The following is a 27,380-nucleotide window of genomic DNA, read 5'->3' as shown; positions in this document are numbered from 1 at the left end:
ATGGTGAGGTGTTAGGGTTTTGATTAAATTGCAATGGGCAGAGTGGTAGTTTGAATAATACTCCCCCTCCCCCAAGAGATCCATGTCCTAATTTCCAGAACCTGTGAATATGTTACCTTACATCACAAAAACAACTTTGCATGTGATTAAATTAAAGATCTTCAGGTGGGGACATGACTGTCAATTACCCAGGTGGGCCCAATGTCATCAGAAGCGTCCTTATTCAGGAGGGAGATAGGGTGCCGAGGAGTCCATCTGGGTAGGAGGAGTGGAGGGGGCAGGAAATGGGCTTTGAGGGACCCTGACAAGTAACTAGAGAGCAGGCAGTGGAGGGCAGGAAGAAACCTCCATGCAGCCCGAGAAGTTGAAGGAAAACCAGAATGCCTCAAAAAGGAGGGAAGTGACAACTGTGTGGGAGGTTGTGGGGAGGTCCGTTGGGCTGAGGATTGAGAACTGGGCGTTGAATTTGGCAAGATGCAGAATGCAAAATGTGACCCAATAAGTGGTACTGGTCAATGCAGCCAAAAATACTGGCTGGAGGTCTCCCTCCAGACCACATGTGTCTTACTCACCGTGGTACAGAGCCCACTGCAGAGAACATGTTCTGCCATATGTGCTTGAATTTTGGAGTAGAAAGGGAAATTCCCCCTCACCTGGGGCTACAGAGCCTCATGGCGGTTCAGGTATTGGTCTGGCCCTAAAGACAGGAGCAATGTTTGGATCGGCGTGGAGAAGAAGGTGGTTGGTTCGAGCTCCAGGTGGGAGGAGTTGAGAGGACTTGCACGGGGGAGGAACTCACCGCCGTCTTGGAAGGGGTAGTTCCAGGAGCCAAAAAGAGTATCTGCTGGCCAAGTCCGACCATATCTGAATAGAAAAGACTCCTCGGGAACTGGGTAAGGCATGCTTTGAGATGAAGTATCACAAAGACTCTATTTAAACCCCTAAGGAGTAATTTAACGAAAGCTGATCACTCAGGTATGTTACCCTAAGACACGCAAGAGCCAAATTATTTGCAGCAGTGGTAAAAGACCAGTTTTTCCCCAAATCAGTGTTTCATTTCTTCAAAAAAATTTCCGTAAATGGGGATTGTAATTTTATTTTATTTATTTTTAAAGAAAATATTGCTAGCTTTATTCATATGGGCACTGGAGTTTGTATTTATACTTAGAGTTCTTTAATTTTGAGGTTTCTTTTATACACAGATTTTAAGAGATAAAGTTTAAGAGGCTGATAAAGTAACTTAGAAAACCTGTGCAACTTACACAGGATTGGTATTTTTGGATAAAATAATCCCACTGCCTGAGGAACAGGAGTTTGTTTTTTTCAATATAATTTATTGTTAATTTGGCTAAACACAGTGTGTACAGCGTGCTCTTGGTTTTGGGGGTAGATTCCTGTGATTCATCGCTTACATACAACACCCAGTGCTCATCCCAACAAGTGCCCTCCTTGATGCCCATCACCCATTTTCCCCTCGCCCCCACGCCCCATTAACCCTCAGTTTGTTCTCTGTATTTAAGAGTCTCTTACGGTTTGCCTCCCTCCCTCTCTGTTTGTAACTATCTTTTTTTCCCCTTGCCTTCCCCCAGGTCTTCTGTTAAGTTTCTCAAGTTCCACATTTGAGTGAAAACATGATCCCTGTTTTTCTCTGACTGACTTATTTCACTTAGCATAATACCCTCCAGTACCATCCACATTGCTGTAAATGGCAGGATTTCATTTTTTGTCATTGCCAAGTAGTAGTCCATTGTATATATAAACCACACTTCTTTATCCTTTTCATCAGTTGATGGACATTTAGGCTCTTTCCATAATTTGGCTATTGTTGAAAGTGCTGCTATATACATGGGGGTACATGTGCCCCTATGCATCAGCACTCCTGTATCTCTTGGGTAAATTCCTAGCAGTGCTATTGCTGGGTTGTAGGGTAGTTGTATTTTTAATATTTTGAGGAACCTCCACAGTGTTTTCCAGATCAGCTGCACCAGTTTGCATTCCCACCAACAGCGCAAGAGGGTTCCCGTTTCTCCACATGCTCTCCAGCATCTGTAGCTTCCTTAGTTGTTAATTTAAGCCACTCTGACTGGTGTGAGGTGGTATCTCAGTGTGGTTTTGATATGTATTTCCCTAATGATGAGTGGTGTTGAGCATCTTTTCATGTGTGTGTTGGCCATCTGGATGTTGTCTTTGGAAAAGTGTCTATTCATGTCTTCTGTCCATTTCTTCACTGGATTGTTTTTCAGATGTGGAGTTTGGTGGATTCTTTATAGGTTTTGGATACTAGCCCTTTATCTGATATGTCATTTGCAAATATCTTTTCCCATTCTGTCGGTTGCTTTCTAGTTTTGTTGATTGTTTCCTTTGCAGTGCAGAAGCTTTTTATCTTGATGAAGTCCCAATAGTTCATTTTTGCTTTTAATTCTCTTGCCTTTGGAGATGTGTTGAGCAAGAAATTGCTTCAGCTGAGGTCAAAGAGGTTGTTGCCTGTTTTCTCCTCTACTGTTTTGATGATTTCCTGTTTCACATTTAGGTTTTTTCATCCATTTTGAGTTTGTTTATTTTTGTGTATGGTTTAAGAAAGTGGTCTAGTTTCATTTTTCTGCATGTTGCTGTCCAGTTCTCCCACCACCATTTGCTGAAGAGACTTTTTCCCAATGAATACTCTTTCCTGCTTTGTCAAAGATTAGTGGGCCATACATTTGTGGGTCCAATTCTGGGTTCTCTATTCTATTCCATTGGTCTGTGTGTCTGTTTTTGGGCCAATGGCATACTGTCTTGATGATTACAGCTTTGTAGTAGAGGCTAAGGTCTGGGATTGTGATGCCTCCCGCTTTGGTTTTCTTTTTCAACATTACTTTGGCTATTCAGGGTCTTTTGTGGTTCCATACAAATTTTAGGATTGTCCTAGCTTTAAGAAGAATGCTGGTGCAATTTTGATTGGGATTGCACTGAATGTGTAGATTGCTTTGGGTAGTATCGACATTTTGACACTATTTATTCTTCCAATCCATGAGCACGGAATGTTTTTCCATTTCTTTGTGTCTTCTTCAATTTCCTTCATAGGTTTTCTATAGATTTCAGCATATAGATCTTTTACATCTTTGGTTAGGTTTATTCCTAGGTATTTTATGGTTCTTGGTGCAATTGTAAATGGAATCGATTTTTTGATTGCTCTTTCTCTTGCTTCATTATTGGTGTATAGAAATGCAACCAATTTCTGTACATCGATTTTGTATCCTGCTACTTTGCTGAATTCGTGTATCAGTTCTAGTAGCTTTTTGGTGGAGTCCTTTGGGTTTTCCATGGAGTGTGTCATGTCATCTGCGAAAAGTGAAAGTTTGACTTTGTTGCCAATTTGGATGCCTTTTATTTCAGTTTGTTGTCTGATTGCTGAGGCTAGGACTTCCAACACTATGTAAACCAACATCGAGCGGTGAGAGTGGAATTTTTGCTCTTAGTTGCAGAGCTTGTTCGGCAAGGTGGTAGTGGAAAATTGGAGAAGGATCTGAGAACCAGATAGCAATTTGAGTTCAGGAACAAGCTGGTTTCCAGTGATTCCTTTTAGGGGTGACATTAATACTTAATATGATTGGAATAAAATCTCTAAAGAGGAGGTCAGTTTTCAAAGAAGCACAGCAAGAAACGGCACCCAAAGCCTCCTTTCTGGACAGACGCACCCATTTCTTGGAGCTCCTGTTCAAAGCCTGGAGTTTGAGGTGTCCATAAAGGTTTAGTATACCTGCTTAGCACAGGGTTGAAAGGCCAATAATTGCATGGTTTCCCCAGGAACCTGAAAGCACGGACACCCTGTGGCCAATGCAGATAAAAATCCCAAGGGAAAGCTCCCCAGCAGTGACTCTGGAACAAATTAGTTAAGTAGGCATGTAATTAGATTAATGCACGTGGTCTAAGAGCTGATGGTTTACTTTTTGGGATGGTGGAAATAAAGGAGCTGAAGAAAAAAAAATGCATTATATTGAGTTCCAAATTAGCACTCCTATCAGAAATCTTCAGGGCACTTGCAATAATGGAGCAAAGAACCTCCTCCAGCAGCCCTGACATGTGGCCTGTTTGTGTTGCCTAGCAGGTGAGGGTACCTTAATCATCACTTAGTTCCTGCTGGCTTACTTGGGACCACAGGTGCTTTATGATTTCTCCCTGTTGTAGAATGTTGTGGAAACGATTTTTTCCTTCTTCCCGTAGCCTAGTGAGATACTCTCGTATTACTTTCTTGGCATACATAGTGACCAGGCCTGCCGGAATGTAATCCGCCAATTATTTCTGGAAGGACCCCCTGCAGCTGCCCTCTCTTTCTCCTTCAGCTCTTTTGGAGAAAATGAAATTGCGTGTTTGAAGCTTGCCAGGCAAGCCCCCTTGCTCTCCCCAGGTGCAGACTTGTGCAATGGGAGGGGGGGTATCCTTCCTATTAAGTCCTGCCCCTCATCTCTAACCACTGGGACCCCAATAAGATCGATTCTACCTCTCTGCCTCTCTGCCTCTACCTCTCATTCTCTAGTTGGCATTCATTCCCTCACTCCGTCTGAGGTAATGCTGCCCCGTTGGTCCCCGAGTGCTGAATTTGTGCAGTTTCTGGGGTGAGATAGTGCCCAGGCCACCAAAGTCATTTCTCATTGAGCCTCTGACAGTTTGCTAATTAATATGATTGTGGTCCTTGCAGCCTGTGTTGAAGTTGGACCAATTTCCCAGGGGTGGGGAGTCCGACATTAATCCACTAAAGCAACTAAATTACTTGTGTGTGAGAGGAGACCATTTCATCAGAAGTATTTTCCTGTGGTTTGACATCTCGCTTTGCAGGCTGTATACTTCTAGAGCTCTTTTTAGTCTGGTGACGGGGAGCCCAGATTCCTGATTGAAAAGTTCTGTGAAGATACCCCAAGGTGAACAGAAGCTTATATTGTTTGCGTATCACCACGAGGGGAGCCAGCTCTAGTTTGAAGCTGGGAAAAGAAGTAGCCAGTGCTGTTTTGTATCAGGCTGAACACAAGCTCATCCAGAGGAGTGTTGCTTTTTGCCTCTTGTTGCCACAACTGTCTTTTTGCCCACAGAGCCACGGGAGCTTACCTTTAAAACATTAGCTGTTCACCCTAGTAATTGCTCTATCCTCTAATTTAATGAAAACCCATTAAACCGAAACAATAATTAAAATGAGACATCATCTCTGTAGGAGGTTTGCATATTAAAATCACTGTGCATTTCAATGCAGGCAGATTTTATTCTTGAAAAACAGCATTTGAAGCAACATATAAAAATGATTTATAATGAATAATCATAGATTAGAGAGCTTGGCAGTTATACATGATGCCCTACTGTTTACTAGTGAATTGGAGTAGATTTGGCAAGGTCAAGGCAAGTATAGCATTAAAAAAGTCTTTTATGCCTGAGAATTAGGACCATGCACAAAAGGGAACTAATTATAATTGGGTCAGCTAACTGCTCTAAACTTTTTTTTTTAAGCATAATTTATTGTCAAATTGGCTTACACACAACACCCAGTGCTCATCCCAACAAGTGCCCTCCTCAATGCCCATCACCCATTTTCCCCTCTCCAAACTTCTTAAGCTGGCTAGAGATGGCACTCAATATATGGAGGAGCTTAGGGTCTTGGAGGAAGAATTCTCTTGTCTTTATTCTCTTTTGTGATTAGGGAAGCCGTGCAAAAAATAGCTGCAAAAATGGACTCAGGGCACATCTTTGGCTGTTGATAAAGGTGGGGTCTCTTGGACAAGTCCCTTTTCTGGGAGTCTGTTGACTCGTCTTTGAAGTGAGGCTGTTAATGTCCACTTGGTGGGTTATTAGGACTCTGGGATGTGACCATGTGTGTGAACACACTGGCCAATGTTAAAGCTCAGACTACAGTGTGTAGCTTTCTGGGCCGCCTTTGTAAATCTCAGAAATGTCCTAAAGAGAGGCATGGAGAGGGAAGTACTTACAAAGCACATGCTAGGTACTGGGCATGTCTGTGTATTTTTCCTGAACCGTGCAAGGTGGGTGGTATTACCAGTGGGTCTTAGATGAGGCAACTCCAGGATGAAAGAAGGAAGAAAGTGGGGTTAATCCAGCTCTGGCAGAGGCTACGCTGTGGAGCTGGCATTCAAACATCAGCAGGGCGGAGACCCGTAGATGGCACAGAGATTCAGGGATGCATTGCAGTTGGCCCTCGACTGGAGTTTGAATTCCAGCCATTCTATTTAGCAGGAAGCTTCTTAACTCTTTGTGCCTCATAAAATGGAAGTAGTAGCATTGACATCACTAGGCTGCTGTGAGGACTTAATCAGGTAGTTTCAAGTATTCAGGTTGACATCTAGCACACCATAAAAACTCAAAAATGTTCTGGATGTTGGCTGGCTAGACCTAGATTGGAGGAGCTGGGAGCCCCATAGACTATGACCAGTTTTTAATCTAAGAAAAGAGAGAATGGCTATTAACTGCCTCCAACTGTGGCTGGCAACCCTTGCTCACCTGCCTGTTGCCCTCCTAACGGACCACAGCCATGACAGCTGCAGCAAGAAGTGTCTCATGGTGTGGCAGTTGCTGGTACAGCTTCTACTCCAACCCTCCAGGACCCAAGGCCTGCCTCAGCTGTGTTCCACATAAACTAAAAATTGTCATGTGTGTCCTATGTGACATGTACTATTTCAAGAACTTAATGTGTACTGATTGACTCTTGACCCTTTCCCCATGGGGTAGATGCAATTTTATTCCCATTTTACAGATGAAGAATCTTGAGGCACAGGTTAATTTGGCTAAGGTCCTCTCTGCTAAGTGGCAAAGCTGGCATCTGAATCAAATAGTCGGGCTCCAGAGCCTGAACCCTTAACGACTATCCTGTACTGCCCCTTAATGGGAAGGTCAAGTCTTTGAGGAGGAGCATCAGCCTTGTGATGCTTCTTGACCATGATGCCCACTTATGGCTCTGAACTAAACCATTCCCCTTCAGGTACGTTTGTGTCTTTAATCCCGGACTCTTCACCCCTTGTGACTGGAAGAGGTCTTAGTTATGTGTTCATAGTACTTGGTTTAGAGGAGTGCTCAAAGTTTTAAAGGTAGTAGATGAGCAATGAAAAAGTGAATGAATGGATAGATCATAGGGGGCAGGGACAAAGACTACCCTCATGGCTTTTATAAGAACCGGGAGAGCATCCTGGGATGCTCTGGGAACAATGTTTTTGCTTGCATCTGATGACCTTTTGTGCATGTGACTTCAGGCACTATGGTGGGCATGCCCTGGAGTTTATCAGACTCTTGATACTGTGGCTTCAAATGATACCTGAAGAGGTTGTGCTCTCAATTACTGCCAAAATCTACCTCATCTTGAGCTGTCATGGGCAGCATCTCCCTGCTGAAGTGCCCCAGCTGGATATACTGGGAGCTGACAGGTCTCTATTTAGGAGGGATGTGGTATTCCATAGGAAGCCAGACCCGGTTAAGATTGACTGGAGAAAGTCTGATGTGCTCATCGACTTAAAGGACACAATTATGTGATTAAAAGCAAGGTGATTGGTGCTTCTTTTGTAGGATGCTCTTATTTCTCCTCTGTTTCCATGATGTGCTTGACCATTTTAGCATACCTTTTTAATGATAATTTTCTGATTTGAAAAATTGAGATATGTGGAAAGGAGAAATTTCATGTTAGCTCCTGATTGTTGACCTCCTGATGGATGGCCATTCCTGTCTTTCTGCCATGTGTTACTCCGACCTTAATGTGTACTTGATATGCTATATGTTTGTACACGTTTGACATTATCACTTAGGTATTTCCTATGTTCTAATACTTTTGATATCCTTGTTCTCTACATAATTTTCCATCGGATGAATGTAGTCTAAACTCCTTACTGCTAGATAGCTTTGGCATACAATGCAGTCTTATTTCCCTTCCAGGGAAATTGAGATGTAATTGATAACCTACCAGTTTCAGGTGTACCACATAATGATTTAATATCTGTATATATTGCAAAATAATTAGATAATAAGTTAACCATCACCACAGTGAAAATTTTTTTCTTTTTCTTTTTCAATTTATTTTTTGGAGAAAGTGCAAGTAAGGGAGTGACAGAGAGAGGGAGAGAGCGAGAATCCCTCCGCACTGTCAGTGTAGAGCCTGATGCAGGGCTTGAACTCGTGAACTGTGGGATCATGACCTGAGCCCAAACCAAGAGTTGGACGCTGAACTTACTGAGCCACCCAAATGCCCCTACAATTTTTTTCTTTTGATGAGAACTTTTAAAATCTATCCTTAGCTACTTTGAAATATACACTACAGTATTGTAGTCACCATGCTGTATGTTTCATCCTCATGACTTATATGTCCAATAAATGAAGTCCAAACCTTTTATAATATAGTCTCAATCATATTGACATCTTTTCATCAGTCTTTTGTTTTCCTGATCTGGGATTCAGATAAAGCTGGCATTCATGCTTTCTCTCTATATATTCTGAGGTGTCCCACTGAGACGGAGGGTGGAGGGAGGTAGACCAGGGAGGAGGCTTGATCACTGGTAGGTTGCAGTGCCCATGTGGGGAGGAAGCCTAAAGAGAAGGAGTGATCTTGGTATGCTAATTTCTTGTGACAAGTGGATTCCTTGATTGTTCTTACTGGTATTTTTAAATGTTTATAAGAAGAGCTTTAGCTGCCTTACCATGCCTATCTAATAAGTAAAATTATGGAGGCACCAGAATTTCAATGGAGCCACACAGTAATTATGAAAAACATGTCACAGGATTTCTTAGGGTGAGTCCCCCAATAGAGTTGGGGATGCTCAGCTAGCTTTATTATTCTTTAGGCAGCTCGTTTTTTCATGTGCTCTTTCTCAACAGGTTGGGGTTACAGTTGAGTGTCTTTGGTGAGCCTCCTTTGTTACACTGTGTTCCAGACTTGAGATTCAAGATAGATTATTAAGGCAACAAACATTTGAAGCTCTACCATGTGTCGGGCACTGTACAGAGTGTGGGGTATTTATTGATAAACCATTCCTCGTGGGATTTATAGTCTGGTAGGCATGAAGGCTGTTAATGAAATGATGATACACCATAAATGATTACACACACAAAACCTTGATGGCTCTGATAAATATGAGGAACACCTAATACAGGAACCTGAGCTGGCTTGAGGTGGTCAGAGAAAGCTGGCCTGAAGGAGTAGCAATTAAGCTGGTAAACAAAAGAAGAGAGAATGGAGAAGGAGAATGAGAATGTAGTAAGTGTGGAGGAGCACGGCCCTGGGAAGAAGAGAAAGTAAGCTTGTGTGGCTGGAGTGGAAGAGTGAGGAGGGGTGGGGGCAGGGAAAGAGGAGGAAGAAAAAGTAGGTAAGGGTGTCAGGCGAATGCCATGGTGTTTCTTGGAGGACTCTGCTGGGGCAAGACTCCATTTTTCTCCCCATTGACTTGCTTTGTAAAGCTTTCAAACTTGTTTGCCTCAATTTCTTCACCTATAAAAATGGGTGGGGGGATATTGATACTTAGTTCGGGGATTGTGCAAATAGATTGCTCATAAATATTTCCCAAGTGACTACAAAGTGTCAGCCATCAGGTATATGATGATGCTTTGTCCCTTTTCTGCGAAAATCAAGCATAGAGATCATGCACCTCGGTGAATAGTAGATGTAGCAGAGTGATAAGTGTAACTTGAGAAACGAGACTGCCAGGTTGGAATCTCCCCATGGCTTCCTAGCCCAGTGTCTTTTAGAAAATTAAATTCTGTAAGCTTTAGTTTCCTCGTGTATAAAGGAGGAAACATAACAATGGCTACTCCTAAGGCTACTGTAAGTGATCTGTGCAAAGCAGTCAGCCCAGCACTTGGTACCACAATGAGCTGTACACATGTTTACTTATCATTCTGGCTTCTGGAGCTAATGGAGGTTTAATAGGATGTCATTGTGAATTTGCCAGTGGAGGTAGAAATCCCTTACACATTAACCGGGACTCTCCTGGCGTCCCCACTACTTTCTGCTGGTGATTTCAGTTTCTTTAAAGCCGCTTGGGTGAGTCACCTCAGACTTTGTTAAAGAAGGGCTGCAGAACCTAACTGTGGAACATCTGTCCCCCGCCCCCAATCACACAAATTGCCCCATGGACAGTTGGCAGTTATGAACTGGGCAACTTTCTCTGTGCTCAGAAATGAAAAGCCATCTGCCATTTCGAGTTGGTAAGTGTTGCTTTACCTTTTTGGGGCCAGTCTTACTGTGAGCTTACCTGGGACACAGGCTAGAAGGACGTGCTGCATCTCTGTCTGGATTCTGCCATATTGTGAGGTTCTCTGTGTAAACATGTTGTCATTACTAAGATGTCACCTACATCTCCCATCCATCAAGGCTGAGGTGGGCTGCCTGGGTGTTTGTTCTGTCATGTTGTGGCTGCTGCTGTTCTTGTTCCTCCCCCCCCCCCCCCACTAGCTGACCAATGGAGAGTTTCCTCCGATATTAGGCTGAGTAGCTGCTGTGCTACTGGACTTTCAGTGAGAGAGATACTTGCAGAGAAAGAAAAATGCCAGGATAATGGAAAACACATGGGTGTTCACTTCTGCACAGCAATCCTGCAATGAGTACCCTCCTTCTCCTGCCTTGTAAATGCTTAGTCATCTTTTTGGACTCTGGCTCAAAGATCTATCTTCCACCACGCCCTTCCCAGCCTCTGCTGGTCCCCTCCTTCCGTTGTGCATTGCCCTGCTCTACCTGTTTTTCGCAGGTGACAACCTTGCTTCTGCGGCTATCCTCAAAGGCAGGAGCCGTATTTATACTGGCTCACAATCCTCACCGTGTCATCAAGCAAAAGGGAAATGAAGTTGCTTCTGTATCAGGCAGACAAGAGTGTGTGCATACCATAATTTCTTTGACCTCCTCCCTTGACCCAGTACTTCTTTTTCTAACTGATGCTTAATCATCACATTAGCATTTTTAGCCTGTAAAAATGACTAGGTAGAGCCATTTCATCCTAGGAAAGGAAAAGCACTTAACCCTTGCTGCTGATGTAGCACTTCTTAACTAGATCATGTAAAATTTCTGGATGTTTGGAATGACATTTTTTTTTTTTTAAGTGTAAAATGTTCACTGTAAGTGGTGGTTTGTATGGGAGATTACCCCGATGCAATGGTAGAGTCCAAGTATGCTCCCAGAGGTCACAAAAGCGCCTCACTAACCAAATTCAGATGCTTGAATCATGCAGCTTATTAAGTAAAGTCAAAATGTCCAGGAGGAAGCAGGGGAAAGAAATGGAGTAGGAGTATAGGGTACAGGCTGGGTGAAAGATGGGCCACCCCACCAGATTCCTGGGTCTAGCATTGTTCATGTATTCAGTCTTTGGCCCATCAGCTTCTTTGCTGATTCAGCGGTTACATGGACAGGAATAGAGGTTATATAAAGGGTGGTGGTGGTGGTGGGAGGTGAATTTCAGTAAGTGGGAGGTGCCAGATGCTAACGTGTATCCTGTCTTGAAGAGGGCAAGTACTTCTGGTCCCAGCTTTAGTTACCAGTTAATCTGGTGAGAGTGATGGGTTTGATTAGCATTTTTTCAGGCAGAGTACAAATGGGGCCAGAATGGGAATGGCCATCGAATGACTATCCGATTTAAGGTTGACATAGCTGTCATCCTGAAGGTGGTGTGATATGTACGTCGTGACTTGGTTCTCCCACCCCATTCTATTTATAGGTAACATGCTTAGTCAATCCTTTTTAATCTATGTTCAACACACCTATGTTTCATTTATTTGATTGACGATTAACACGTTTCACAGGTATCTAACTTGCTGTCTATATTTAACACTCCCTACGAGCTTTATTCATCCCACTTGTTTTTCTTGTTCTCTCTAGAAGAATTGAATATTCCTAAATAATATAGCAAGCACATTATAGTGGTTGCATGTGCCAGTACAATATTCAGTATAGATTCTCCTTAATTGGCTTTCATTGGTTGCTTTTTTAAACCTAGGGGGAAAAAACCCATTTACTGCGAAGTAGGTGACCTATCACTGGTTCCAGTAATTGCCAACTTTACATTTATGTTGATTTGGAAAATCAGAGGAGAGAAATTGTAGAATCTAGTTGTTTCATGTGTAGAAAACACCTTCAGTACCCTCTTTTGCCAGGTGACTATTCATTTCCATGAATAGAAATGGAATGTTGAGGCCTGGGAAGAACTTGAACTCCCTGATCTCTAGTCATCTCAGTTTTCAGATAGGGAGTGTGAGACTCAGAGGGGTAAAGTGCCTTATCCAAGGTCACATAGCTAGTTATCTATAAAACTTGGTAGTCTTTAGTCTCTTGAAAACTGGTTTAGTGTTCTTATATGTTGTAATAAGTGAGATTACGTTCTGGTGTTCTTTTAGCAGCTGAATTATGGTAAGCATTTACTTGAGAGAGCTTTTCTGAAAATGAGAATGCACATAAAGTCTCAATGTTTGAAAATAGATGATTTTCTTTACATTTCACTCTGATGAGTGCTAACGGGGTATCTCTGTTTCAGTGTGCCAGTCATTTACAAAAAGAAGTGAGAAGCTGGCAGAGGAAATGCTCAGTTCTGTAGGAGGGTTGGGTGAGCAGCAGTGTGGTTGAGTTGGATTAGACCGTTAGATGGGGTGTCCTATAAATGGGAGGGGTCGAATTGGCACCGAAAGTGATTTTCTTTAATTTGATAGCCACTGACACTTGATAAGTGTCCATTTATCTTCTCCTTTTCCAAAGGGTATCTTATTGGTTTCTGACTGTACTATTTGTGGTTACTTTACATAATAATAGAAATGATAAAGATAAAATAGAAAATAAATCCAATAAGTCTGTATTGGATGCCTGTTTCATGCCAGGCACGGAGAACTGTGGATACAACAATGAATGAATGACTGTGCCTGTCCTTGTGGAGCTTCTAGTCTAGAGGGGAAAGAAAATATGGTAAAAAAAGATCATGAGTAATAGAAGGGAAAAATGGATCATAATAATTAAGTGTATGGAGAAAATAACCAGAGAGGTGTGTTCGATATCAAAGGAGAACCTGCTCTGGAGGGAGTGACCAGCAGGTTGAAATCGAAGTACGAGCTAAAGGAGCCAGGCATGGGAAGGGTGGGGGGAGGAGCTCTGTGGGGAAAAGGGAAGAGTAGCACAAAGACCCTGAGGCAGGAGTGGGCTTGGGTATGAAAGAAGAGTATGGAATTGGGTGGGGGAGTTTGGCAAGAGTCAATTGGTGTGCGACCTTGCAGGCCATGCTAAAAAGCCTGGATTTTTATCCTGGGAGGACTGGGAAGCCATGGAAGGGTTTTTAGCAAGAGCCTGAAAGGATGCTGATCAAAGCTTTAAGATGAACCTTTGGGCTGCTGTGTAGAATGGAGAAGAGAAGGCAATAGAAGCAGGGAGACCAGTTAGGAAGCTGTTGGAGGTGCCCCACTAAGAGAGGGTGGCAGCTTAGGTAAGAGTTTCAGAGCGGAATTGGGTGAAGGTGGATGGATTCCAGACATGGGAGACCTCACAATTTGCTCTTGAGTAGGATCTGGAGGGTGGAAGGAAGGGAAGACTCTGGGACAAGTTCTGGTTTTTGTGGCTTGAACTGAGAGGTCCCATTTGCTAAGAGTGGGAAGTCCAAGAGAAAATAGAGGGTTGGTGGCGGGGGCAAATAACAAGAGCTCTGTCATAGGTATATAAATTCTGAAATGCTTATTAGACCTTCATGTGGAGATATTAAGGATATTGAAGATGTATCTGTAGCTTAAGGGAGAGGTTGGGATGGCACATAGACACACTGCAGTGTCATTGGCCAGTGGTGCTGGGATGATGTCTGAGAGAATGGAGTGACGGGTGAGGACACTCGCCAGTGATGGGCCTGCTGGGGGAAAGTGTTATGACTATCATGCTGCTTGAACGTTGCTCACTTTGCACTGGACTCAAGCTTTAGAATCCTCTAATGAGCTCTCTGGGCCAACACTGCCAACCAGCTAATTCCTTATAGATGAATACAGAAGGAAATAGCAAAAAGGGAAAAAAAGGAAGATGTAAGTTAATCTCAGATGTGTTTTTTTTTTCTTCCTGCACTAAATTCTAGTGCAGGATTCATTAGGATTTTTACCCAGCAGTAATAAAAACGTTAACAAACATTTGCTAACGATCTCTAGTTTACAAAGTGATGAGTTCATATGTTTTAATAGATCGCGAATATTATCTTGCCAAGTCTTCGGCTGGGATTTTGGAGAAGGTATAGAAGCATTCCCTAAGTGGCTCTTATCTCTACCCTTGACAAAAGTTGAAAGCTTGCCACTTGACAGCACAGTAGTGAAGGACTTTCTTTGGGTAGGAAAGCAAATATCCAGGTCGGTTTTATCTTGGTAGGGTGCTGTGCCTGGGTTAGGTGCCCCCACTCTGGAGGACCAACCATGCTTCTCACCTTGCAAAGCTGAGTTCTACAGCTTGAAGATGGTGCTGTTCTTTGCTGCAAACTTCAAACAGCAACTTGTAGAATTACACCGGGATGGAGAGACCCTGAGAAATGACCTAGTTCACCATCTCCCCCATTTTGTAGATGAGGAGACTGAGGCCCAAGGTCAGGTACTTGAGGATTTTTTTTCTGTTGGAAGCCACTCTTTTTATTTTATTTTATTTTTTAACCTTATAGTAAAGCTTGTGCTATAAAGAAGGAGGGGGCAGAGGCAGAGAGAGAGAATCTTAAAAGGGCTCCATGCTGAGCAAGCTCCCCCAGTGTGGGGCTTGATCCCACAACTCTGGGATCGTGACCTGAGCTGAAATGAGGAGCCAGATGCCCAACTGACTGAGCCATCCAGGCACCCCAGAAGCCCTGCTTTTAGGATGAGGGTCTTCAAGGTCCATATAGTCTGTGATGTAGCTTGGGCAACACAGCTTTTGAAGATCTTTCTTTTTCAGACTCTTGGAGAAGTAACCAAGGAGTTCCCCCAAAGAGGATGTGTTCAGGGCATGAGTAAAGGCCACCAAACATGCCTTTGGTATCCCTTTGTTGTCTCTGAATAGTTTGCTCTAATTCTGTTCTGTTGGTGGCCAGTTTCTGATTTGAGTAAGTATAGTGTAAAATAATGAGAGTGCCTAGTTTATCGTGATAAAGGAGAGTCTGAGTATGAAATGATGAATTGTCTTATCATGCAGAATTTGTAGAATTCCTGGCCAGGAGCAGTATTAGCTGGATTCCCGTATCTCTAAGCCTGCTGAATTGACCTCAACTTCAATATTTCATGAGCAGGGTCATCCACTCCATGTTTACGGAGAAATTCCAGGCACGCTTATGGATCATGAACATGCCTTGTATTCTTCAAGCAAAAATGGAGATGTCTGGCATTATTAACACTTGTAAATCTCTGCTGGGTACAAAACAAGGACAGGTTTCCCTCTACAAATTGTAGAGCAAAAGAAATGGAGTCCCCTGGGAAAAGTGAAATTGGAAGCTGCTGAGTGGCATTTGGATCCAAAACACAGAATTCTGTGAATTTAGGATCCACTTATTTGTCTCTCACTTTTTTTTTTAAATTTTTAATATTTATTTGGAGAGAAAGAGCGAGCAAGGAAGAGTGAGTGAGTATGAGCAGGGGAGGGGCAGAGAGAGAGAGAGAGACAGAATCTGAAGCAGACTCCAGGCTCTGAACTGTCAGGACAAAGCCTGATGTGGGGCTCGAACCCATGAACTGTGAGATCATGACCTGAGCCGAAGTCAGACGCTTTATCTACTGAGCGGCCTAGGTGCCCCTATCTCTCACCTTTGTTTTTGTTTTTGTTTTTTTGTTTTTTGTTTTTTAACAGCAACTTCATCTGTTTGTAGCAGGCCACATTGCCCAGTGTCCTGTCAAAATTTGTCAGAAAATCACTGGCTGACCAATTGTGAACTTGTCCAAGTGACAAGGGGGTACAGTGACAGAGGTGGCATTTCTGGGTTTTGCATTGAATGAATGCTGCTGTATGAAATGGTGGATGGTACCTGAAAACAAAGTATTGGTGAGTGGTGGGGTTGCGGTGGGGGCAGGGGAGGATGAGAGATATGATATGGATCCTGTGGACATTTTTAACTGCATCTTTTCTCTTCTCTTTTTCCCTCTTCTTCTTCTGTATTCCTTCATTCTCCTCCTTGTTCTCTTGGTACCTGTCTGTTTCTGTTTTTCCTTCCTGACTCCTAGAAACAGAAAGAGAGATCCATGCAGCCCCTCATGTGAGTGAGAAGTTAATCCAGCTGTTCCGGAATAAGAGCGAATTCACCTTTTTGGCCACTGTACAGCAAAAGCCATCGACTTCAGGAGTGATCCTCTCCATTCGAGAGCTAGAACACAGGTAAGCTGTACTTTTGCAAATGTATTTACAATTGATGAACTATACAACATGCCTTGGAATTTGGACGTTGTATCCTTGAGAGCATGTCCCTAGCTGAGGCCTTGTTGCTGTTGAACACATTGGTAGATTGTCTTTGCACTAAGAACTTACCTTTGGCAAAGAGGTTTTCTTGTTAACTCTCCAAAGACCACTCATGAGTGTCTTTCTCGCCTATCTTCTGTCTTCTGGTAGTCTTTGCTCCTATGAAACCACATTCTGTGTCCTCTTGAAGTCTTTAAGAAAGTCCTATTTAACAACCTTCAATGAGCATTATTGTGTGTTTACTCTATGCAGGAACTGTGCTGGACACAGGAATACTAAGGCAAATAATCCAGAATTTCTATTCTAAGGATCACATAAGCTAGTAGGGAAGATGGACAGATGTCATGAAGTATTGTAGCAATATGTGTTTAAGGAATAAAGGTATTAATGGTCAATTCTGAAGGGTCATGGTAAGCTAAGGAAGCCTTCAGAAAGGATTGTGGTTGTATAAATAAAGGTGACTATTGGACAGGCTGAAGGAGAAGGAGTAAGGGATGGGCAGACAACATTCCAGAAATTGGTTGCTATGATTTTGGGAAGGAAAAAGGGGGTGGGGTCAGTGGTTGGCACATTGTGTGTGTTGGGGAAGCTGAGGAGTTTGGGGTGGGCAGTGAGGGGTGGTACTCTAGAGGTAGGTAGAAGCTAGATCATCTCAAAGCTTTGAGGCCATGTTGAAAATTTGGACTAAAGTCTCTATAGATAGTGGGAACCACATAAGGGTTTTAAGTTTGAGGAAAGAGGATTCTGTTTTAGGAGTTTAAAGTAATGATAATCTAAGACAAGTATAGAAGCTTCCTGAGAGAGATCGGTGAGTTGTAGCCAAGGAGAGGGCAAAGACTGTCCATCAGCCTCCACTCTCTGAAGGCCTCCTCCATAGGTCTCTAAAGTGTGCCAATCCAGAAGCCCACCCCCAGGCCAAAGCACCTGGGCAAACAAATGGGCCTCTTTTACAGAGAGACTTGGCAGCATATTTCCGTCTGCCCAGACCTCTCTCCCATTGTTTAAGTCCCCTGGGACCTGGGAATGCAAACTTCCTGTGGGTTTTAGAACCAGGTGATCAAGTAGTGTCCCCTGAGCAGCGGCCACAAAAAAAACTCAGGCACCAGATGAGTGTAAAAGCTCCCTTCTGGGAGAGGGTGGTGCTCAGGAATGTGGCAGAGGGAGGTGTGAAGTGGCACTCGTTGGCTGGAGCACAGCAGAGGAGGAGCGTGAAGATGGCACCCCCTAGTCGTGGTCCTGGAGAGTATTCCCACAGGCTCCTGGATGTGTTAAATTAGATGCCAGCCCCTCAGGGCAATGCTTCAATATACGCGAATGAGCTGCTTTTCCTCAAAGTCTGGGCAGATCAGCTGCCTCTGAGCTGGGCCCCGACCTCATGAGTCTGAGTGCAGGAGCCCTTCAAGAGCAGTTTCTCAGATCATAACAGCTTTGGGGGCTTGTGGACGTGGGGGCTTGTCTCAGAAGTACAGGTCTCAAAAGCCAGGCTTCCCAATGTGGAGTTCAAACCCTTAGCCCCTACGGTAGAAGCTCTGGGTTTTGAGTTCCCTCCTGATTGTGGGTCTCCATGCCAAGGGTAGGGTTTATAGTGAGGTTGTGTCCCAGCCTCTCCTACCTGCTTCCATGTGGATGCTTTTTTCCTTATTTGCTCACTGAGCTCGGCTGGACTTCGGTTTTTTTCCAGAAGAAATTGTTGCATAAGTAGCTGTAGACTCCGCATGTCTGTGGGAAGAATTGAATTCAGGATCTTCCTGTGGCACCATCTTGAATTTGAGCCTCCTGGCCAATTTTAGTTTTTAATACTAACTTTAGTAGTCCACAGCCTACGTGTACCCGTGGGCTTGGATACCAGGGAACAGTGAAGCCTGTGACTGAGAACCTGTCCAGGGAGGTGGGAGGTAGAGCTTCCCAGGAACAGAAGCTCCCAGCCCATTGAGTGTTCCATCCTCTCTTGGGACTTGATTTACAAAACACAAAGTCAAAGGCAAAGTTACCAAGAATTTCCAGATGGTGATGGCACAGTGGAACCCTTCAGAGTGTAGGATCTTGTGCAACCCACTGGTCACATGCTGTGAAGCTGGCCCTACCTACCTTGCAGCAGACATGGTAGGTACCCTCCCCTCAGATCTCTTGTAGGTTCTCTGTGCCCTTTGCCTGGTTTTTATGGGCTTTGCTTCTGAAGGCTGCCACCTGACTTTCCTCAGAGCACTGCCTGTTGGCCTCTGTAGCCACTACACAGAGAACAGAAGTGTCTTGGAGTTCATTTATCCCCCAGGCAGCCTGTAGTCTATGATTGACAGAGTGTAGGAGTTGGAAGCCTTGTTCCCTTGCTTTGGAGGCCTTAAGGCCAGACCAGTTCTGACGTTTGAATCCTCAAGTGCTACCTGGAATGGAGGTAGGTGGAAGCTTCCATGTCTGCTCCTTCTGTCCTTCCCCTCCTCTCCTGGGAGCATTTCCTTGAAGTGCTGAAATCACTTGCTCCCAAATTCACACAGAGATCACACAGAGTGATGGCTCGGGAAGATCACACAGAGTGATGGCTCTGGGAAGGGCCAGAATTCTGGCAGGTCAGGGAAACAGAAGGATGTATTAAACAGGAAGAACAGTGTGGGCAGCTACAGGAGAAATGCAGGAAAATGGAACTTTTGGGGGCAGGGTGGAGAGGTGCAGGGAGTGGACCAGTTTTGCTGGAGCACAGGGTCTCCATGTACATCTTCAGCAGAGGTGAGGACCAAAAGTTCTCTTTTCAATCGTTGAGTTTGATCTCAGCCTCAAAGGGATGTGATGGACCCTGCTCCTTCTTCTGAAGGGATGTTGTCAGTGTAATAAATTGGTCAGCCCAGAGAAAGAGAGGTAGCATGTGTTGGACAGGAGGTATGGCTTCGAGGCCAAGTGTGGTGTAGATTAGGAGGAAGTATAGGTTCTTGTCACTCAAAGGTGGAGGCGTCAAGCCAGTGTCGGCTTCACAGACATGAAAGGGTGACATGCTTGTTCCACTGGGGCAACGTAGTGGAGTTGGGGGTGAGGGCTGCCTCAGTATGAGGGCCATCTAAGTGTCTGAGAGTGGAATGTAGAGTCTTTATTCTCAATTAAAGCAGAGGGGGGAACTTCCCAAAGACAGGCGAGAAGGAAGTGGAATGGCCAACTATTGTAGAAAGAGCAGACCTCAGAGTTGGAGTGATGGAGACTGGAGGTTCAGGCTCTTCGGCACTGTTTCATGTCTCAGCTTAGTTTCCTGGTCAGAAAAAGGGAGGTGGTCATCTACTTTGCAGGTTGCTGTAAGGTGAAAGATGATTGTGCACGTGAAGTGGCCTGCTCTTAATAAATACACATTTCTTCTTGTCTAAGCAAAAAATTTAAAGCTACTTTCAGGGTTTTTCTCTTCTGAAATCTTCAAAAAAATTTTTTTTAATGTTTATTTATTTTTGAGAGAGATGGAGACAGAATGCGAGTGGGTTAGGGGCAGAGAGAGAGGGAGACACAGAATCCGAAGCAGGCTCCAGGCTCTGAGCTGTCAGCACAGAGCCTGATGTGGGGCTTGAACTCACAAGCTGTGAGATCATGACCTGAGCCAAAGTTGGACTCTCAACCAACTGAGCCACCCAGGGTGCCCCTCTTTTGAAATCTTAAAAAAAATTTTTTTTTTAACATTTATTTATTTTTGAGACAGAGACAGAGCATGAACAGGGGAGGGTCAGAGAGAGGGAGACACAGAATCTGAAACAGGCTCCAGGCTCTGAGCGGTCAGCACAGAGCCCGATGCAGGGCTCGAACCCACGGACCGCAAGATCATGATCTGAGCTGAAGTTGGACACTCAACCGACTGAGCCACCCAGGTGCCCCTGAAATCTTTTAAAAAACAGAACTCCTTTTAGTAAAGGTTTAAAAAAAACCCAAAATCCAAAAACTTGTGTTGCCACAGAGTCCTCTGATGCCACCTTCTCTTCCCTAGCAGGTTTCTAATAGAACCTGAGGATCATTGAATAGAGAATCATCTGATCATTTTTCATTGTACTAGGAAAACCTCAGGTCTTGACTGAAAAACAATAAACATGCAGATATAGAACATTCCCCTCCCCTTTGGAGTTCTGTGGTGCCTTCTTCCATGTTTGGTCTAATCAAGGCAAAGTATAAAGAATTGGAGGGGTGCCTGGGTGGCTCAGTTGGATAAGCATCCGACTTTGGCTCAGCTCATGATCTCATGGTCCATGGGTTTGAGCCCTGCATCGGGCTCTGTGCTGACCGCTCAGAGCCTGAAGCCTGCCTCAGATTCTGTGTCTCACTCTCTGTCTCTCTCTACTTCCCAACCTGCCCCCTGCTTGTACTCTGTTTCTGTGTCTCAAAAATAAATAAATATTAAAAATAATAATTAAAAAAAAAAAACAATTGGCTGAATTGGGGCACCTGGATGTCTCAGTCAGTTAAGAATTTGGCTCTTGATTTTGGCTCAGGGCATGATCGAATGGTAGGTGAGATCGAGGCCTGTGTCATTGACCCCTGCATTGGGCTGTGCGCTGACAGCATGGAGCCATCTTGGATTCTCTCTTTGCCTCTCTCCCCTGCTCGCATTCTCCCCACACCCCCAAATAAATAAACAAACATAAAAAAGAGAAAATTGACTGAATCTGTAATATACTGGTTATGGGTAATAAAGAAGACCTGGTTTCCACCCTTAAAGAGATATTCATCCAATTAAGGAGATCTGTGGTATGGAAGAGGAACATACGATAGTATATTTTTAGGAATTAGGCAATTTGAAGCCAGCAATGTTCCCATCTATAATAGAGAATTTTCAATCATTTTTCAGGTTTCTTATTGTTTACCAGGATAACTGTGTCTAGAGAAGCAAATTGTCTTGGAGACATTTGTCATGGATATCTGACCAGGTGTAAATGATGACCAAGATTTTGAGGTTTTTGGTTCATAGCAGAGGGTTTAGGGACCTGGCAGATTGGAAAAATAAATTGGAATCTGTCAGGGATCTGACAGACTGGAAAGCAAGACTCCCTGGGTTCTTTTTATAGTTCTTAATCATGTGATCCGCATTGAATCATTCATGATCCAGATGAATTAAATAAATATTTGCAACAATTGGGATATGGGCACTTAGATTTCTAGATAAATTAAAAAAATTTTATGTCTCAGTTTTTTTTGTTTTTTGTTTTTTTGTTTGTTTTAGTATACTCAGAGTTATGCATTCAATGCAATCTTTTACAAATTTCCATTACCTCCAAGAGAAATCTCACCCTTTAAGCTGTCACTCACGAGTCTCCCTATTAGTAACCCAGCCTTAGGCAAACACTCCTCTATTTGCTAGCTCTGTGGATTTGCCTATTTTGGCCATTTCATATAAATGGAATCCAACAACATATGGTGTTTGTGACTGGCTTTCATTTAGGATGTTTTCCGGGTTCTTTCATGGTGATAGTGTGTGTCAGTATTAATTTTTTTTGAATTGTAGAATATTGCATTGTTTGGATATACCATGTTTTATTTATCAATTGGACATTGATTTTTTTCCCAGTTTTTGGTGATTATAATAATTCTGTGAAGTTTTCTGTACAGGTTTTTTTTTTTTTTTTTGTGGACATATGTTTGTATTCTCTTGGGTGTATAACTAGAGGTAGAATGGCTGGGTCAAGTGGTATCTGTGTTTAACTGCTAAATTGCCAATCTGTTTTCCAAAGTACCTGTACCATTTCACATTCCCACCAGCAGTGTAAGAGAGTCCCAGTTCTTTTTTTTTTTTTTTTATATCCTTACTAGTTAACTGTCTTTCTCTTTGATGTTGCCATCCTAATAGGTGTGATATGACCCCTCACTGTGGTTTTGAGTTCTATTTCCTGATGGCAAATGATGTTGAGTGTCTTCATGTTTTACTGGCTGCTTATATATCTTCTTTGGAGAAATAACTATTAAGGTCATTTGCCTGTTTTAATTGGGTTGTCTTATCATTTGTAATACTCAGAGATCCAAGTCCCTTTCTCAGAAACCTGACTTAGATTTTTCCAACTTTGTGGATTGTCTTACTTCCTGGAAACCTTAAGTTTTTAAATTGGATGTCCAGTATATCTGTTTTTTTGTTATTGTTGTTTTTGTTGCTGTTGCTTTTGTTCCGAGAAGCCATTCTTCATATGAGGCTATTAAAACTTCTAGGATTGGGATGCCTGGGGGGCTCAGTCGGTTAAGCATCCGACTTTGGCTCAGGTCATGATCTCACAGTTCATGAGTTCGAGCCCTGCATGGGGCTGTGTGCTGACAGCTGAGTTCGAACAGCTCAGATTCTGTGTCTCCCTCTCTTTCTCTCTGCCCCTCTGCTGCTCGCATGCGTGCACTCTCTCTCTCTCTCAAAAATAAATATTAAAAAAAGAGACTTCTAGAATTTATTTAAAAATTTTGTAAGGTTAGCTCTTTATGCCTTGGATAGATTATAACTTATTTTTGTCTGTCTGGTGTGAAGTAGCAGTCCAACTTCATCTTTTTGCAAGTGGATAACCAGTTGTTCCAGCACCATATATGGAGTATTTTTTTCCCCAGTGAATTATCTTGGCTCCCTTGTCAAAGATCAAATATCAATTAATTATAATGGGGAGATTTATTTCTGGACTCTGAATTCTATTCCATTGATAAGTGTCCTGCTGCTGGTACTATTTTGATGATTGTAACTTTCTAGTAAGTTTTGATATTAAGAAATGTGAGCCCTCCAACTTTGTTTTTCAAGGTTGTTTTGGATGCTCCAGTCCTTGAATTCCTAAATGAGTTTAGGACCAACTTTTTTTTTTTTTTTTAAGTTTCATTTAAATTCTTGTTAACAGTTTCAGGTGTACAATGTAGTGATTCAATACCTGCAACACTTGGTGCTCATCACAAGTGCCCTCCTTAATCCCCATACCTTTTTTTTTTTTTTTAAATTTTTTTTTCAACGTTTATTTATTTTTGGAACAGAGAGAGACAGAGCATGAACGGGGGAGGGGCAGAGAGAGAGGGAGACACAGAATCGGAAACAGGCTCCAGGCTCTGAGCCATAAGCCCAGAGCCTGACGCGGGGCTCGAACTCACGGACCACGAGATTGTGACCTGGCTGAAGTCGGACGCTTAACCGACTGCGCCACCCAGGCGCCCCAATCCCCATACCTTTTAACCCATACCCTCGCTCCCTTCTGGTAACCATCAGTTCGTTCTTTATAGTTAAGAGTCTGTTTCTTTTATCTCTCTCTCTTTCTCTTCCCCTCCTCCTTTCCTGTGCTCATTTGTTTTTTAAATTCTACATGTGAGTGAAATCATAGAGTCTTTCTCTGACTGACTTATTTTGCTTAGCTTAATACTCTAACTCCATCCACACTGGTGCAAATGGCAAAATTTTATCCTTTTTTGTGGCTGAGTAATGTTCCATTGTGTATATATAACACATCATCTGTATCCATTCATCAGTTATGGGCTCTTCCCATAGTTTGGCTGTTGTAGATAATGCTGCCTTTTTATTGTCTGTAAAGATGTGAGCTGGATTTTCAAAGGGATTATGTTCAATCTATAAATTGATGTAGGGATTATTGCCATTTTAGTAATAATAAATTATCTCCAGACCTGGACTGTCTTTTTTTTTTTAACGTTTATTTATTTTTGAGATAGAGAGAGACAGAGCATGAACGGGGGAGGGGCAGAGAGAGAGGGAGACACAGAATCGGAAGCAGGCTCCAGGCTCTGAGCCATCAGCCCAGAGCCCGACGCGGGGCTCGAACACACGGACCGCGAGATCGTGACCCGGGCTGCAGTCGGACGCTTAACCGACTGAGCCACCCAGGCGCCCCTGGACTGTCTTTCTATTTAGGTTTTCTCTATTTTTTAAACAATGTTTTGTGCTTTCAGAGTATAAGTTTTGCATGGGTTTTGTTTATTTTTTGAATTATAATGGCATACAAAATTATACGATAAAAGGAATTATTTTCATAATCTCATTTGGCTCATGGCTACTTCATAGAAATGTACTTGATGTTTGCATGTTGAACTTCTATCCTGCAGGCTTGCTAACCTCACTAATTTGATTAGTTTTTAGTGGATTTCTCTTAATTATTACATGTAAGATCTTGTCATCTGCAAATTGGACAGAAAGAAGTAAAACTATATCTGTCTGGTTGCCTCTTATTTTCTTGCCTAATTGGCTTGTCTAGAACTTGGAGTACAATGTTGAATAGAAGTGGTAAGAACAGATAGTCTTGAAAACTTTTCATGTTTCATTTTTGATGTTAGCTCTGTATTAGATGCTGTTAACCAGGCTGAAGTTCCTTTCCATTCCTAGTTTGTGGCGTGGTTTTTAAAAATTTTTTTCCTTTTTGTTTTATTGTTTTGTTTTTGTTTTTCATCATGAAAGGGTATTTTTTCAAGTGCTATTTCTGCATTTATGGAGATGATCATGCTTTTATTCTATTCCTTACTGATGTGGTGTATTATACTAATTGAATTTTGGATGTTACACTAAGCTTGCATTTCTGGGATAAATCCCACTTAGTCATGTTGTATAATCCTTTTTCTGTATTCCTGGACTTAAGAGTATATTGTTGAGAATTCTTATATCAATATTCATAAGAGCTACAGGTCTATAGTTTTCTTTTGATGCCTTTGTCTAGTTTTGGCATTGAATCTTTACCTGACTTTAAGCTGTGTGCAGTGGTTTTGTTTTTTTTTTTCCCCCTTGTAAGCCAACACTTGCTGATTGTGTACTATGTGCCAGGCATTTGAGTTTTAGTTTTTTTTTTTTTTTTAAAGATGATCCTCTTTGATTGAAGGATACAATTTTGTATTTTGAAAATGTCTCTCCAATTACAGTATTTTTATCAGCTATTCCATTTGTGTCCCATTTTCTTGAATCTCTATAATTGTGATGAATAAAAAACAGATTAAAGGTCCTTGCAAAAGACAGGAAGCCTGCTGATAATTCTGTCTTTAATATGTACCTAATCTGATCAGAAACTACCAGACCTTATATTAAACAATCTATCCTACATCTAAGAATATAGGTATGTATATATATGTAGTCCTGTGTGAAGGAAATTTAACTTTATTTCCGATACACTGAAAGGCCAAAAAATGAATAGTGGTTACATTTTATTAAATACCTCTTCAGTGTACCTCTTGAGATTATGAAAGGGAGAAAAACATGAAAGTAACAGAATCACATTAGAGTCCATAATGTTGAACTCTTCCTGGGGAAAATCCTTAAATACATCTACTAATGTTGTCTTTGGGATTTTTGCAACAATATTAAAAACAGTAGTAACACTAATAGTAGTAACTAGTATTCAAGCACTGATAAAAGAGGCATGGTCTTGAACACTTGACAGGAAATTCATTACACACTTAGGAACTCATTAATAAGTGAGATAGTAGATTTGTGTGTGTTAATTTGAGGCTTTTTGAATTCCTCTCTGGACTTTAAGTTTATTCGTAATACTTCTTCTATAAATGTTTATGGTAGAATTGACCTGAAAAGGATATGGGCTGATACTTGTTTTTTGTGGAGGCTAGGAAATCTTTCACTACTAAAATGTTCATTTTCCATTTCTCTTATGGTATTTTAGATAATTTTAAGCTCTTATTGGTCAACTTACATTTTGTCAAAATCATTTCATCGAGCTGTGTCTTTGGGGGGGCAAATAGTTGGACATCATATTCTTTTTATATTTGTAATGGGAAATACCTGTATTTCCTTTTTGGACAGGGTTATCATGGGGTGTGTAATTTATTGGCCTTTCTAATGAAACTGCTCTTTTATTGGTTAAGTCTTTTTCATTTTAAAATCCATTGATTTCTGCTTCTTGCCTCCTTTTTGATCACTTTGTGTATTTTTAGTAGCTGCTTGGATGTTTTCAGTATTTAGTAAAATCACTGAAGGCTTCATGTTTTCTTCTGAGTATTATTATGAATGCAGCTCATTGACGTTGCTATAGTTCTCCTTTTCTGTATTTTTCTGTAGTTCTTAATTTCAGCTTGACTTCCTCTTTGACCCATAATGGAATGTTTAAGTGTTTAATCACTTTGAAATTTTTAATGTGTGACTTCTAGTTTTATTGAAGAAAAAAAAAAGTGCTGTAACATTTATAGATTTGAGATCGCTGAATTTTTTTCTGGTGACTTGTACATGTTAAATATGTTTTTGGTGGCACATTTAAATGAATGGGTAGTCTTTGTGTGAGTATCGATACATACAGATATAACTTCATATGTAACACTTCCCAGTTGTGTTATTGAATTTGCCACTTGTGTACTTATTTGCCACTTGAACTATGACCTGAGAGATGTAGACCAATAGCTTTCTATGATTAGAACTTTGTCCTGTTCTCCTTTGGTGGGCTTAAGGGTCAGGCCTGGAAAGGTCAGGCATGAACTGTACCACATCTCATTGGCTAGTACTGGGAAATTTGGTCTAGAATTGTGCCAAAGATGAGAGAACATGGGTATTGGAATAACTAGGCAGTCTTGGTCTTGATTGTTTGGGATGTTTCCAGTTTAGTCTGTGCCCAAATTAGGAAAGTAGTGTAGGTGAGAGATTGTATCACAGGGTTGTTTTTTTTTTTAAACATGTAGTACTTTTATGTACATAGTATGTACTTAATAAACACCGACTATATCAACAATTTGTTTTCTCCATCCCTGGTTAGGGTTGCTTAAATTTCATGACCAGTTTCAGAGGTTCACATGGAATATATTTTCCCAGGCACAGATATTGCCTTGGATAGACTACATATTGTAGAAGACAGTGAAAAGGGCAAAGGTGTTGATATCTGGAGACTCAAATGAATAATATCTTGGAATTTTTTGTCAGGATTAGAGGTATTTTTGTAAAACATCTAGCATAGTTCTTGGTACCTAACAGGACCTGCCCAAAAGCCATGAGGATTGTGGCATTGAAGTGGAATTTTGATACTGAGGGAAAGCAGGATGCTGAGGAGAGGGCAGATAAACATACAGTTAATTTTTTTTAGTTCAGTGGTTAAAGGAAAATGATGTCTATCACCCAAACCTTCTGGTA

General features: G+C 42.1%; 1 protein-coding gene across 2 annotated transcripts in view; it reads left to right on the top strand.

Annotated features, from left to right (window-relative positions):
• NELL1 (neural EGFL like 1) overlaps positions 1-27,380 on the top strand; it is a 901,918-nt gene that overhangs the window by 67,325 nt on the left and 807,213 nt on the right. For both annotated transcript variants that reach the window (XM_040495621.1, XM_040495620.1), the window contains exon 3: positions 16,126-16,276. In XM_040495621.1, coding sequence (XP_040351555.1) covers positions 16,126-16,276 — 151 coding nt within the window. The remainder of the gene's footprint in view (positions 1-16,125; positions 16,277-27,380) is intronic.

The sequence above is a fragment of the Herpailurus yagouaroundi genome, unplaced genomic scaffold, assembly GCF_014898765.1.
Source record: "Herpailurus yagouaroundi ecotype Mexico unplaced genomic scaffold, PumYag 187, whole genome shotgun sequence".
Lineage (NCBI taxonomy): Eukaryota > Metazoa > Chordata > Mammalia > Carnivora > Felidae > Herpailurus > Herpailurus yagouaroundi.
The sequence above is the reverse complement of the archived record's forward strand: the minus strand, read 5'-3'. Positions and strand labels throughout refer to the sequence as shown.